Here is a 12,827-nt window from a genome sequence, read left to right on the forward strand (position 1 = left end):
GACCTGGGCTGAGCACGTGTATCCTCAGGCCAGGTGTGCTCATCCATTGGCCTGTGGGGTGGGGTGGGGTGTCCACCCTGTGCTGGCCCTCCAGGAAGCACCTGGAGGTGCCATGGCTGGGACCCTGCCTCGAGGGTGATGCTGGGTAGGGCCGTGTGTCCTGGCCACCAGAACAACAGGGACAAGGAACGGGGTCACTCGTCACAGCTGCCTGGGGTGTCCCCTCCACCGTGTGGCTCAGATGGGGCTGGGGACAGTGGGGTCCCCTCTGCGCTGCTGATGCGCTGCCTCCCTCTCACGCAGAGAACGGCTACACCAGCACGGATGAGGAGGTCTCAGAGTTCAGCCTGGCTTCAGATGGGAGGTAAGCACCAGCCTGGTGCTGCCTGAGCTGGTGGTGCCTGGGGCAAGATGCCTGGTGCCATTCAGGGGACCCTGTGGATGAACAAAGCCCCACCGGAGCTTTTCCGTGGTACCCAGCCCTTGGTGGGGGGAGCAGAGATGTCTCTTGGACACCAGTGGGAAGTGAAGATGTGATCATTCCTTGGAGAAAGGGTACTGGGGAGCAGGGGGTAAACCAAGGAGTCTAGTGGACCAGTGGCACCAGCTTTCTGAAGAGAGTTTGGCAATGAAGATCCATCTTTGCTCTCTTCTCCTTGCAGCATCTCCCAGTCTTTCACCATGAAGGGCTCAGCAAGCCAGGATGACTTCAAGTTCAAGGTTAGTTGGCCTTTTTGTGTGGCCCTTGTCACAGGGACTGGGAGGAGGGATGGAAAGATGTTCAGCAATGCTCCAGGCCTCTGCTCTGTGGCCTGAACCTTGGGGAACCAGGCTTGGCATAGGCAGTATGGCTGATCCCTGGATGGGAGGAACCAAGATCTCCTGGTACTGTGGTCCTGAGATACCAGAAACTTGGGAAACACCCACCACATCGGCCCTGCCAATCTGAGTGGCACCAAGGAGGACCCTGTGCAGGGCAGAGGTGGAGGGAAGCAGCCAATGTTCTGTGTAGGCTGTCAGTATGTTTGTTCTGAGCATGGAGAGCTGGCTGTGATGGGCATCCCAGTGTGACCTGGGGGAGCTCAGCCTCCTGTGGTCAGAGAGCACGAGCTCCCCACCCCACAGCACTGGCTGCTCCCGCTGCCCAGCCCTGAGCCCTCTGCCCTGCTCTAGGGAGAGCCCAAGCTCTCGGGGCAGATGAAGGCAGTGTCAGCTGAGTGTCTGGGACCCACGCTGGACGTCTCTACCAAGAACATCACCAAGTCCTTGGCGTCCCTCATGGAGATCAAAGAGGATGGGATCGGCTTCTCCATCCGAGACCCCTACTACAAGGAGAAGGTGTCGCGCACCGTCAGCCTGCCCACGCGAGGAAGCACCTTGTGAGCATGGGGTGATGGGTCTCTGGGCACTGGGAGGCTCGTGAAGGCGTGGGCCAGCCCATGGGAAGCTGTGTCTGGCCTGTGGAGGTGGAGAGGGGTGAAGGTGAGCCCAGTCCAGCATCTATCCAGGCTTGGCTGCAGCAAGCAGTGGTGGATTTCTCCAGCGGGACTTGGAGAGTGTCGAGGAGTGTGTTGGTGTCCTTTGCAGATGGAGAGGAGGGTGCTTCAGGAGCAGGGAAAGAAGGGGGTGTGTGAAGGTCCCCAACTCCCTGCTCTTGGTTATCAGCCTTCTTGGGTTGCCAAAAGCCTCCGCACTCAGGGCTGCCTTGAGCATCCTCTGACTGTGTGATTGTGACTCTAGGGCAGCCCAACTTCTCGTTTGCTCTTGTGGGGGAGGACACGGGTGTTCATTGTGGAGGGATCCCAGTGCAGGGCAGGCACCTACTCTGCTCTGTTCCCTCACTTCAGTCCCAGGCAGTCCCGAGGCTCAGACACTTCTCCCCTGACAAGGCGGAAATCCTACGACCGTGGGCAACCTGCCAGGTGAGCCTGGGAGAGAAGGTGATGTGGGGGGGGGAGGCTGGGTGGCCCAACTGAGTGGGGAAGGATGCTGTCTGGGCAGCTCTGCTGGGCCCTGCTGGTGCCAAGTGAGCAGCTCCCGAGTCGTGTGTCCCTCTGATCCTTCCCGGCTCAGGCCTGCAGACATTGGCTTCACACCTCCCTCCTCCCCTCCCACCCGCCCGCGCAACGACCGCAACGTCTTCTCCCGCCTGACGAGCACCCAGAGCCAGGGGTCTGCCTTGGATAAGTAAGTCCTGGTGGGGTGGGAGTGTGTGAGTGAGGGGGACCCAGACCGTGACACCACACATGTACCCTGTGGGGCAAAAAGGAGCATCAGGACTTGGGTTGGCTCCAGCCAGTGTCCTGTCACCACTTTACCTCCCCTGCTTCTCCCTGTGAGGGAGCAGCTGCTGTGCCAGTGCTGTGCTCCTGCCCACTGTGCCCCCTCTGAGGTCACACTCCTGGCTTCTGCCTGGAGACAGGGCAGTGCCAGACTTGGGGCCCTGGAAAGGCGACGGAACAGGCTGGGGTGAGGGGGTGAGGGCTCACAGGAAGCTGATGGACTGGCATTCACCCACAAATGCTGCTCCAGCCTCCCCCAGGTTGGGTGCTGCCCTCAGCTCGGACACTGTTAGCAGCGCCGGCGTTCCCTGATGGAGACCTGCTGTCTGATCATCACATGCCCTCTGCTCCTCTGCTCTCCCCTGGTTCTCCATGTGTGCTTCTCTTTCTCCCTCTCTCCCCTCCTCCTCTCTATCCTACACTGGCTTGGATGCAATAACAATCCTCCACCTCTGACTCCACTGCTGCCTCCTCTAGTCTGGGTTTTCTCTCCCATAATCCTGCTAATTTTCTGCCCCTAGGTCTGATGACAGCGATTCCTCTGTCTCGGAGGTGCTGAGGTATAGACAACTTTCTATTTATTATCCCTTCCTCCGCTCCTCCTTTTCTCTGTCTCAGGTGCCTGCTCTCCCTGTCCCCACATGCTCTGCCTGCACCTTGCTGCTCTCCCCCCCTCCCAGCTCGTGTGTCTGTCCCCTCCTGGCATGCCACCTCTGGTACCTGATGTTGTCCCCTCGGTTGCAAGTTAGAGCCATTCCTGCTTGGATCAGCCCTTGGAAACACGGCGCTGGGCTCACCTGCGGGCACTGGCTGGTTTGGGGTTGGCAGCATGTTCTCCTCCATCTCTGATGGGTTCTTGCCAGCCTGAGGCCACCGTGTCCCACGCCTTCCCCAGCTCTCCAGCAGGACGGTGGGGTGGTGGGGGAAGGGGACAAGTGACCCTGGGTGCTTCCAGTGTGTCCTTTGTGTAAGCTTCTTCCAGGCAAATATCTCAGGTTCTCCCCGTGCCTGGTTGTGCTTCCCTGGTGCTGAATTGGGGAGAGTTGATCTCTTTCCCAAAGGAATCCAGTCAGATTGTGGTGCAGAGCTCAGCCTTGGGGTTAAGGTGCTCCTGGGCTTCTCCCACTGCACCCACCTGCCTGTGGAGGTTTCCCAACACAAGGACCAACTTTCCCCCATCCTTAAGGAACATCAGCCTCAGTGTGGCCTTCCAGTGCCTAAAGAGGCTTATAAAAAATAGGGAGAGTGACTTTTTATAGGGGCAGATAGTGACAGGACAAGGGGGAACAGTTTAAAACTGAAAGAGGAGGGATTTAAAATATATATCAGGAAAAAATTCTTCCTGTGAGGATGGTGAGGCCCTGGCACAGGTTGCCCAGAGAAGCTGTGGCTGCCTCATCCCAGAAAGTGTTCAAGGCCAGGTTGGATGGGGCTTGGAGCAACCTGGTCTAGTGGAAGGTGTCCCTGCCCGAGGCAGGGGGGTGGAATGAGATGGTGTCTAGGGTCCCTTCCAGCCCAAACCATTCCATGATTCTGTGAGCAGCTCTCCAGCACCTGGGTGTCCCCTCACTCTGCCTGTGCCCTGAGCTCCTGCAGGCCCCCAGTCGCTGGGGGAGTGTCACCAGACCAGTCTGGGCTGTGTCACTTTGGGCAGTTTTTAGTCAGGCAGACACACAGAGTCAGTGGAAAACATCTCACCCCACGCAGTCAGGATTTCCCCTTGGACTCAGTGACACTTTGAGACTGGTGGAAGCACCAGGAGTCAGGGGAGGGCTGTTGGGTTGGCAGTGGTAAGGGCAGAGCTGAGGAAGAACCATCACGTGCATGTGATTCCCAAACCCAAATTAATGAGCCTGTGCTTATCCTCATGACTAACGCAGACCTTGCCCTTCCCCAGCCCCACACTGCAGTTTCCCTGCCTGTAAGAAGAAACCAGCCCAGCCTGGGATCCCTTGGCTGTGGGTGGCTGTGCTTGCTGACCAGGCACACCAGGGTCCCGAGGGTCACACATGGAAGGGTTGGGCTGGTGGTCCTCAGCACCCTCAGCACGTCTGAAGTAGAGGGGATTGGCAGGTGCTGTGTCCCCTGGGACAGGCAGCAGTGTCCTTGGAGGCAGGTTTGGCAGGAGGAGGTTCTCCTGCCCAAAGCTAGGTTGCAGGAACAGCCACTGTGACAGGGATATGGGGTGCAGAAGCTGGTGCTGCCCTTTGTCACCCTTGTGGTCTGTGTAAAGGAGCAGGGCCCTGTCTCCAAATGTCACCAGCTACAGGCTGACGGCCCCCAAGAGACTGGGGTGCTGATATTGGTACCCTGAAATGTTTATCCCAGCAGAGCTTCCAGCTGGAGAGGGGGCAGTTTGTCCCAAAATGGACCTTAGGGCCAGTGAGCTGGGTCTCCTGACCTGTCCTGAGTCTCTGCTGCCCAGGCACGAGAGGTTTAGGGGGAGAGAAGAGGCCACTGGGCAGCCTCCCCCTTTCCCAGTCCATTGCTGGGGCAGAGGTGGGAAGGGGCTGCCCCTGGGGAGACTCCTGGGGTTTCCTACAAAGACCTTGGCTCAGACATGCCAGGTTCAGCTGGGCAGTGGAAGATGCTTTGGTGTGAGACAGCTCTCCCATGCCCTGGGACTGTGGGCACAGTGCCTCTCCAGCCCTGCACTGTACCTGTTCTCTCTCTCCCACGAAGGGGCATCATTAACCCAGTGGGTGGCACCAAGAATGCCCGGACAGCCCCACTGCAGTGTGTCTCGGTGGCAGAGGGACACACCAAGCCTGTGCTCTGCCTGGATGCCACCGACGAGCTGCTCTTCACGGGGTCCAAAGGTGAGTGGTGGGCAGAGGGGGCAGGGAAGGTGCGGATGCTGTGGGAGCAGGTTGGCATTGGGAATGTGGGAAGTGCTGGGCACTGCGGGGGTGGTCCCTGTCTTCAGCGTTGGGCCCTGCCCTGCCCCAGTGCAGGGGCTGGCTGGCTCCTTTCCCTCTGGCCCTGTGTGGGGGGGAGATGCTCAGAACAGACGTTGTCTCCTCAGAGGAGACCCCTGCCGACACTCTCTGGAATGTTCTTCCTCCCACAGACCGGAGCTGCAAAATGTGGAACCTGGTGACAGGCCAGGAAATCGCTTCCCTCAAGGGTCACCCAAACAACGTGGTTTCCATCAAGTACTGCAGCCACACGGGGCTGGTGTTCACCGTGTCCACGTCGTACATCAAAGTGTGGGACATCCGCGACTCCGCCCGGTGCATCCGCACCCTCACGTACGTACCCTCGGCGCTGGGAGGCCCGGGGCACTCTGGGCATCCCTGACCTTGCAGGAGCCAGTCCCGGGACCTACAGGGGTTGGGGACAGGGCCAAGTAACAGCTCCTTTAGTGCCAGTTTGCAGTGCTGCTTCCTTAGGGAACAGGGAGGTTGTGGGAGAATTTGGGGTGAGGAGAGCCCGTGGGGACCTTCTGCAGAGAAGACTCAGGATCACAGAATCACAGAATATGTTGAGTTGGAAGGGACCCATCAGGGTCATTGAGTCCAACCCCCGGCCCTGCACCCCAACAGTCCCACCCTGGGCCTGAGAGCATTGTCCAAATGCTTCTTGAACTCAGGCTTGGTGCTGTGACCACTTCCCTGGGGAGCCTGTTCCAGTGCCCAACCACCCTCTGGGTGAAAAACCTCTTCCTGATATCCAGCCTAAAGCTCCCCTGACTCTGCTCCAGCTGTTTCCTCAAGTCCTGTCATTGGTCATGAGAGTGAAGAGATGGGTACCTGCCCCTCATGAGAGTACTGAAGACCACAATGAGGTCTCCTCTTAGTCTCTTCTCCAGCTGAACAAACCAAGTGACCTCAGCCATTCCTTGGCTTCCCCTCCAGATCCCCATCCTCCTTTGGACACTCTCTAATGGCTTAGGATTTTGTATTGTGGTGCCCAAAACTGCTCCCAGAACTTGAAGTGAGGCCACCCCAGTGCAGAGCAGAGCAGGACAGTCCCCTCCCTCACCCAGTGATGCTTTGCCTGATGCCACCCAGGACATGGTTGGCCCTCCTGAATCACATTCAACTTTCCATTGACCAGGACCCCCAGGTCCCTTCCCGCAGCTGTTCTCCAGCCTCCTGTTCCCCAGTCTATACACACAGCCAGGGTTGCCCCATCCCAGCTGCAGAATCCAGTACTTTCCCTTGGTAAGGGTCAAGAGCTTTGAAGAGGTTTTGCAGCTACTCTGAGAGTGGCCAGGAGAGCCAACAGCTCCAGAAGGGAGACACAGCCCCAACAGCATCATGGCTGGGTAAATCTCAAGCTCTCCAGTGGGGAACTCAGATCTCTGTGAGGAGTTTGAGGACCAGAAAGGAGCATGGAGCAGGCTGTAGCTGTGGCTGCCAGCTTGAAGTAGGGCTCAAACATTAGGGGAGAGTATGGTGGGCCAGAGTTACCCACTCACTCTGGCCCAGAGCTCCTTTCTCTGTCCAGCCTCAGCTCATCTGCCTTGGCCTGAAGGTGCTTTCCCCTTGGTGCAGAGGTCAAGACCTCTGCTTCCCTATGCTGGATGCCAGCACTCACTTGTGTGAAGTGGAAAGGAATGGGAGGAGAGCAGAATGGCCCTCAGATGGAAACCAGGGCCCCATGCTCTGTGTCATGCACAGACCCGACATCCTTGGCTGCCTCTGCAGGCTGGGCACTGGTCTGGGGGACAGAGCTCCTGTTGGTCTCATTGTGGCCAGGGGGACAGTTCCTCAGTGCCCCTGATCTCCACTCATCCTCCCCCCTTGACCTCTCTCCCCTCTTTAGATCTTCTGGGCAGGTGATCTCTGGGGACGCCTGTGCTGGGACCACCACCCGCACGGTCACCAGCGTGCAGGGGGAGCACCAGATCAACCAGATCGCCCTCAACCCCACGGGCACCACGCTCTACGCCGCCGCCGGGAACTCCGTCCGCATCTGGGAGCTGAGCAGGTGAGGGGGGTGCTGAGCTGGGCAGGACATCCTGTGGGTGCCTGAAATTATCCCCCTGGGAAAAGTGAAAGCCTTTTTAGTAATGGAAGTTGACTGGAATAAGGAATTGCAGGACCCTTTCCTATGAGACCTGAGGAGCGATGAGCAGCATTGGAGCTACCTGGGGTGGGGGCTTTGTCTGTGCACTGGGCAGAGCTCAGGAGAAAGGGGGAAGACAAGTGGGATGAGCAGCACTACCCCCTGGTTTTGTCCTTGCCCTCCTACCTGCCTATTGGGCACTGAGCTGCACACCCTGTGCTGCAGCCTGGGCTCTGCAGACAGATGTTGGCACACTCTCAGGCTGTGTAGCCAGATGTTGGCACACCCCCAGACTGCCTTCCTTCCCCAGCGTCACTGGGAATGAGATCTCCCTGCTCACTATCGCCCAAAGGGAATAACCCCTCCTGTGGGGCTCCAGTGCTGGCTGGGGGGTGGGTGGTCTCTGCCTGGGAGGGCCCTTTGGAGGAGCTCCAGCACCCAGGAGGGGGCTGACCTGTGCCCTTGAACCCAGGTTGCAGCCTGTGGGAAAGCTGAGTGGCCACATCGGGCCCGTGATGTGTCTCACAGTGAACCAGACAGCGAGCAACCACGACCTGGTGGTCACAGGTTCCAAAGATCACTACGTCAAGGTACTCTCTTCCTTGGGGATCAGCACCCCGTGTCCTGTAGGGAAGCCCAGATGTTGGCAACCCCTGAGGTCTCTTCTCTCCTTTTGAAAGCTGAGCCCAGATTCTGGTTTTGCCTCTGCATATGAGGTTTTCACTTGTCTCCTCTTCCCAAATCTTGCCTTTTGCTTGGTCCACAGTGCACCTTCTGAGAAGGACTTGCATTTCTCTTGTCCCTCGGACTCTGTGGCTTGGACTGGCCTATGATGGCTGACCCAGACGAGCAGCTCACCCTGTTCTGCTCAGTTCTCCCCCCCTGCCTGATATAGATGCTTTGTGCCCACTCGGTCACAGCTCCAGCACAGCAGGAGCCTGTCCCTTCATTTCAGGTTTTAGCAAGTTGAATTAGAGCTGGCACCAGGCAAGTGAGCAGGGATGGTGAGATGGTGAGTGAGACAGGATCCCACTCAGCTGTCAACTTGGCTTATGGGGAGTGTAAAGGCTCACCAGGAGTAAAATGCAACAGAGTGGGGCTCTCCCTGGTGACAAATCTCCTCTGGTGATGGCAGGACCCTCAGCCCCAAAGAGCCTCAAGCTGGCAATGCCCACTCCCCAATGCCCATTCTGGGTGCCCTGAGCTTAGAACACAGAGGTCCCCAGGAGAGGGCCAGCTCTGTGCCCAGTGCCATCTGTGGTCTGTTACCCACTGCTCTTCCCCAGGTGTTTGAGATCACGGAGGGCATGGTGGGCAACATTGGCCCAACTCACAACTTTGAGCCCCCTCACTACGATGGCATCGAGTGCCTGGCCATCCAGGGAGATGTCCTCTTCAGCGGCTCCAGGGACAACGGCATTAAGAAGTGGGATCTGGAGCAGCAGGAACTTACCCAGGTCTGGAGGGGAGCACAGCACCAGTTCTGCAGTGATGTGGGGCAGAGGGATGTTGCTGCTGGGGTCTGGGGGAGGGACCCTTGTCCAGGGATGTAGTGCCAGTGTCCTGCATGGAGCTCACCGGGGAGGACATTCCTGATGCTGGGCCGGGCGTGGGTGAGGGCACTTGGGATTGCCAGCTCCCCCCCAGACAGGCTCAGCATCAGCTGTAGTGTGGGGGGGTTGTGTTCCCCTCTGAGTTCAGGATGGTTGTCTCCAGCCCGGGGGAGAAACCAAGCCCTGACTTTTGAGTCCATCCCCTTGGCTCCTAACTGGGCATCATCAGTCCCACAATCCCAGGGTGTCACTGAGGACCAGGCTGGGTGTGTGAGGCTGCTGGTGATGCTGCAGCTGAGGTTGGTCACGACCTCTGCTCTGTGCCCATACCTACAGCAAATCCCCAATGCCCACAAAGACTGGGTCTGTGCCCTGGCCTTCATCCCCGGCCGCCCCATGGTGCTGAGCGCCTGCCGAGGAGGTGTCATCAAAGTCTGGAACGTGGACACCTTCACCCCAGTCGGGGAGATCAAGGGGCATGACAGCCCCATCAACGCCATCTGCACCAACTCAAAGCACATCTTCACTGCCTCCAGGTGAGCCTCAGGCTTTCTGCCCCCACAGCCCCTGGGAAGGGGGAGACCCCGGGGTTGAGCTGTCACCCCTGGGCCTGGGTGGGTGTGTGCTGGGTGAACAGGGAGCGGGGAGGGAGGGAAGGGGAGAGTCTCACAGCTTTCTAGTCCCTCCACGCCTTCATCTCCTCTTGCCCACTTTAGCCTGCCCATGGCATGGCCTGCCCACCACGGTGACAAGAGCTGTCCCCAGCCATCCCCTGCCCACTCTCTGGTGACGCCCTGGGTTACCCCCCATGCAGGGACCCCTCTCCCCCGGGGCTGGGCATCCTCTGCTGCTCTTGGGGAGCTCTTTGGCAGCAAGACTCTGATACCCTCTTTTCGACCATGTCCCTTTTTTCCCTTCCTTTTTCTCTGTCTCTCTCTGTCTCTCCTCCTCCCCACCTCCCATCTGTGCCACAGCGACTGCCGGGTAAAGTTATGGAATTACGTGCCTGGGCTCACCCCTTGCCTTCCACGACGCGTCCTTGCCATAAAGGGCCGTGCTACTAGTCTGCCTTGACCCTCCTGCTCTCTGACTCTCTTGCTCATGTGCTCTTCTTCTGTCTCTCCTTCCCTTTTCTCTCCATCTCTCCCTCCCCCTGTCCCTCTCACTGTCGGTTTTGCTCTTCTCTCTCTTTTTTCCCCTCTTTCTCTCTGGTCTGAGCTGCTTCTTCACGGTATGAAACTATTCTGCGTTTTTCCCCACTTGATAAGTCTTTGCTAGAAGGGACTTGTCCCCTTGTCCCAGCCATACCCCCTGCCTTGGTTTCATTTGCTTTTTGGGGTTTTTTTCGTTGCCAAGTGCCCACATCCACTGTGGCAACTCTGTGGAAGCCGTGGCCTGCCCACACCTTTGCATGGATAGTGGGTTGGGAATCAGCAGCCACCCCCAAATCAGCCCGTGCCCCGGGGGGACTGAGCAGAGCAGCTCCCTTGGACATCAATGCTGGGACCAAGGGGGGCAGGAGTCATGGTGTGGGGTCAGCCCTGGAGGTCACCATTTCCCTTTGTCCCCACCTGCTGCCAGTGGGCTGAGCCCCATTGGGCCTGCCCGCTCCCCAAAGTGCATTGGGCAACCTCCTGCCAAGGGAAAAGGGCCTGGAAGTTCTGGGGGCTGCATGCTGCCGTGGGTGGGGAGGGGAGCATGTCCCCTCGTGGTCCTCTGTGCAGCGTCTGCGGGGCTCCTGCCCCAACCCCTGGGTCATGCTGTCCCTCTCACCTTTGTTCCTCAGCGACTTGACAGTGAAGCTCTGGAGTGGGAGGAGGTTGCCCGCGGGGTCAAACTAGGAACTGCAGAAAGACTGGAAGGCTTGGGAGCAGGGTGAAGGTCAGGGTGCCTCCCCCTGCTATTAGGACTCGGTCATCTACAGGAGCACTCAGCCCAGCACAGGGATTTCTTTGTGCCTGACCCAACGGGGTGGATGATGCCTCATGTGATACTTTGAGCACTGCCAGCTCCTGTGGGGCACTGGCAGCTCTGTGGGGCACTGACAGCTCCACCTTCCCTCCTGCTGAGGTTTCTCAATGGCTCTCCGGTGACCAGGAAATATTTCATCTCTCCTCTCACCCATCCTGCTGTAAGGACTTCTGGGGGTCAGAGCTCCTTGGCTCCTTCTTGGAGACACCCAGTTCCCTCCTGCCACTGTGGGCTTGTGTGGCCTCTGCTGTGATGTGCTGCTCTGGGGCTGGTTCCTGCAGGAGTCCTTCTCCACAACCACGAGGACATTTGGTGTCTGCTGGCCAGGACACAAGTACAGAGGGTGCTTCTCTGGAGCCATTACTCGTGGGACACCTCTGCTGTGGGGGCTGCAGAAGGATTTCCTGGTACTCCTATTCTTCCCCATCCTCTGTCTACCTGTCCCCCGCAGTTGGAGGTGGGCACCTCTGAGCTCCTTTGCCATGTCCCATCTTGGGAGACACAGCAAGCCTGGAAAGATCTCTGTCAGGCAACTTCCAGACAAACCTGCTGCAATTCCCTTCGAAGTTCTTCAAACCCCAGCTGTAACCACAACTGCCCCATGGCTCTGGGCTCTTCCCCACGTGCCCACCCTACTCTGCAGCGGGGAGGGATGGGCTGCTCAGCCCTGCTCTGGACACTGTGACCCCCAGCACGGGTTTGTGGTGTGTTCCTGCAGCACATTAACTCCCTCGAGGTGGAGAAATGAAGCAAGAAGGGAGGTTACAGGGCAAAACAGCCAAGGCTGGATTTGTCAGCCCCACTGCTGTGGCCTGTCTGTCCTTCCCCTGGGCTCTGCCCTCTGCCTGGGTTGGAGCTAGCTTAGGTTGGGCCTGCTGGTCTCCATGGATCTGGGGATGGAGAGGGCCCAGCAAGGCCTGGAGCAGCTGGAATCTACTGTGCCAGGAGGAGAGTAAGGAGGGGGTTGCACACACTGGTCTCGCACAAGTCCCCTGACTCTCCCTGCGCTCGAAGGACAATCCTGCAGCAGATGCACAATCCCATCTCCGTGAGGGGCTGGGAGCTCCCTCCAGGAGCGTTTCCCCAAGGATGCACCTTCTCCAGCCTCCTTCCTCTCTCTCTCCTGTTCCAGGGGCTGGCAAGGCCCTGGTCTCACACTGGAGCTTCCCTCCGTCTCTCCTTTGGCCTGTTGGACCATCCCCTGCTCTGTCCTGCCCTGGGCCACGCAGAGCTCTCATGGGGTGGCCGAGGAGATGGGTGCTGCCTCACATGCTCTCCTTTCCCCTTTGTCACAGAAGAAGCAGCACTTGAACTCAAATTTAAGGATTTCTCCATGTGATCCCACCAGCACTGAACTGGGATCTTGGAGGCCAAGGGTTCCAGGACCTGCCCTATAAAGCACAGACCATTTCTACTCTGCTCTCTCCAGCCATGGTGACACCTGGACCAGCCCCAGGTCATTTGCTATCAGCCCTTGTTTTACGTATTCTGGCTGGAGAATGGGGATTCCTCTGCATCGTGAAAGACAGGAGCATCTCTGTTGAATTGATGGGGGGGGTTTGCCTTTTGGGGGGAAAATTCCATCCTACTGGCTTGCCTTGTTGGAGGGTGTATGGCATGTGTGTGTGTGACCCTGCCCAGGACAGTCACTGACCCACCCATCCCGTGGGACCTGTGGAACTGGGGGCACAGCTAGAAATGTCTGGGGCACCTCAGCCAGCCAGGAGCGCACAGACATGGGGGTCTGGAGGATGTGTCACCCCCCCAAGCCTGTCTTGGAGAGGATTTCCCTGCTCATTCCTCAGCTGGTTTAACCTTTGCTTGGCCAGAGGGGCTGTGTGTGTGTATGGTGGGGTGTGTTTGGCTGTAGCCAGCTGTCCCATGTGCATCGATGTCTGCACTGAGATCTGCCAGTGCCTGCCCTGAAATCTCCTGCTGCTCCTGCTGAAGGGGAGCTCTGGGGGGCCTAGGGTCGGACCTGCCTTGCTTTTCACCACCAGTTTCTTCC

General features: G+C 58.4%; 1 protein-coding gene across 4 annotated transcripts in view; it reads left to right on the forward strand.

Moving 5' to 3' along the window:
- KIF21B (kinesin family member 21B) overlaps positions 1 to 12,465 on the forward strand; it is a 39,873-nt gene extending 27,408 nt beyond the window's left edge. Inside the window, exons 23-35 of one of the 4 annotated variants that reach the window (XM_032710375.1) lie at positions 304 to 364; positions 663 to 720; positions 1,174 to 1,379; positions 1,848 to 1,922; positions 2,074 to 2,187; positions 2,804 to 2,842; positions 4,965 to 5,101; positions 5,353 to 5,533; positions 7,053 to 7,217; positions 7,768 to 7,885; positions 8,582 to 8,752; positions 9,185 to 9,384; positions 10,635 to 12,465. In XM_032710375.1, coding sequence (XP_032566266.1) covers positions 304 to 364; positions 663 to 720; positions 1,174 to 1,379; positions 1,848 to 1,922; positions 2,074 to 2,187; positions 2,804 to 2,842; positions 4,965 to 5,101; positions 5,353 to 5,533; positions 7,053 to 7,217; positions 7,768 to 7,885; positions 8,582 to 8,752; positions 9,185 to 9,384; positions 10,635 to 10,689 — 1,580 coding nt within the window. In that variant the 3' untranslated portion in view covers positions 10,690 to 12,465. The other 3 variants (XM_032710373.1, XM_032710376.1, XM_032710374.1) reach the window with 3 other exon arrangements.
- The last annotated feature ends 362 nt before the right edge of the window (positions 12,466 to 12,827 follow it).

Source organism: Chiroxiphia lanceolata, chromosome 25 (assembly GCF_009829145.1).
Source record: "Chiroxiphia lanceolata isolate bChiLan1 chromosome 25, bChiLan1.pri, whole genome shotgun sequence".
Lineage (NCBI taxonomy): Eukaryota > Metazoa > Chordata > Aves > Passeriformes > Pipridae > Chiroxiphia > Chiroxiphia lanceolata.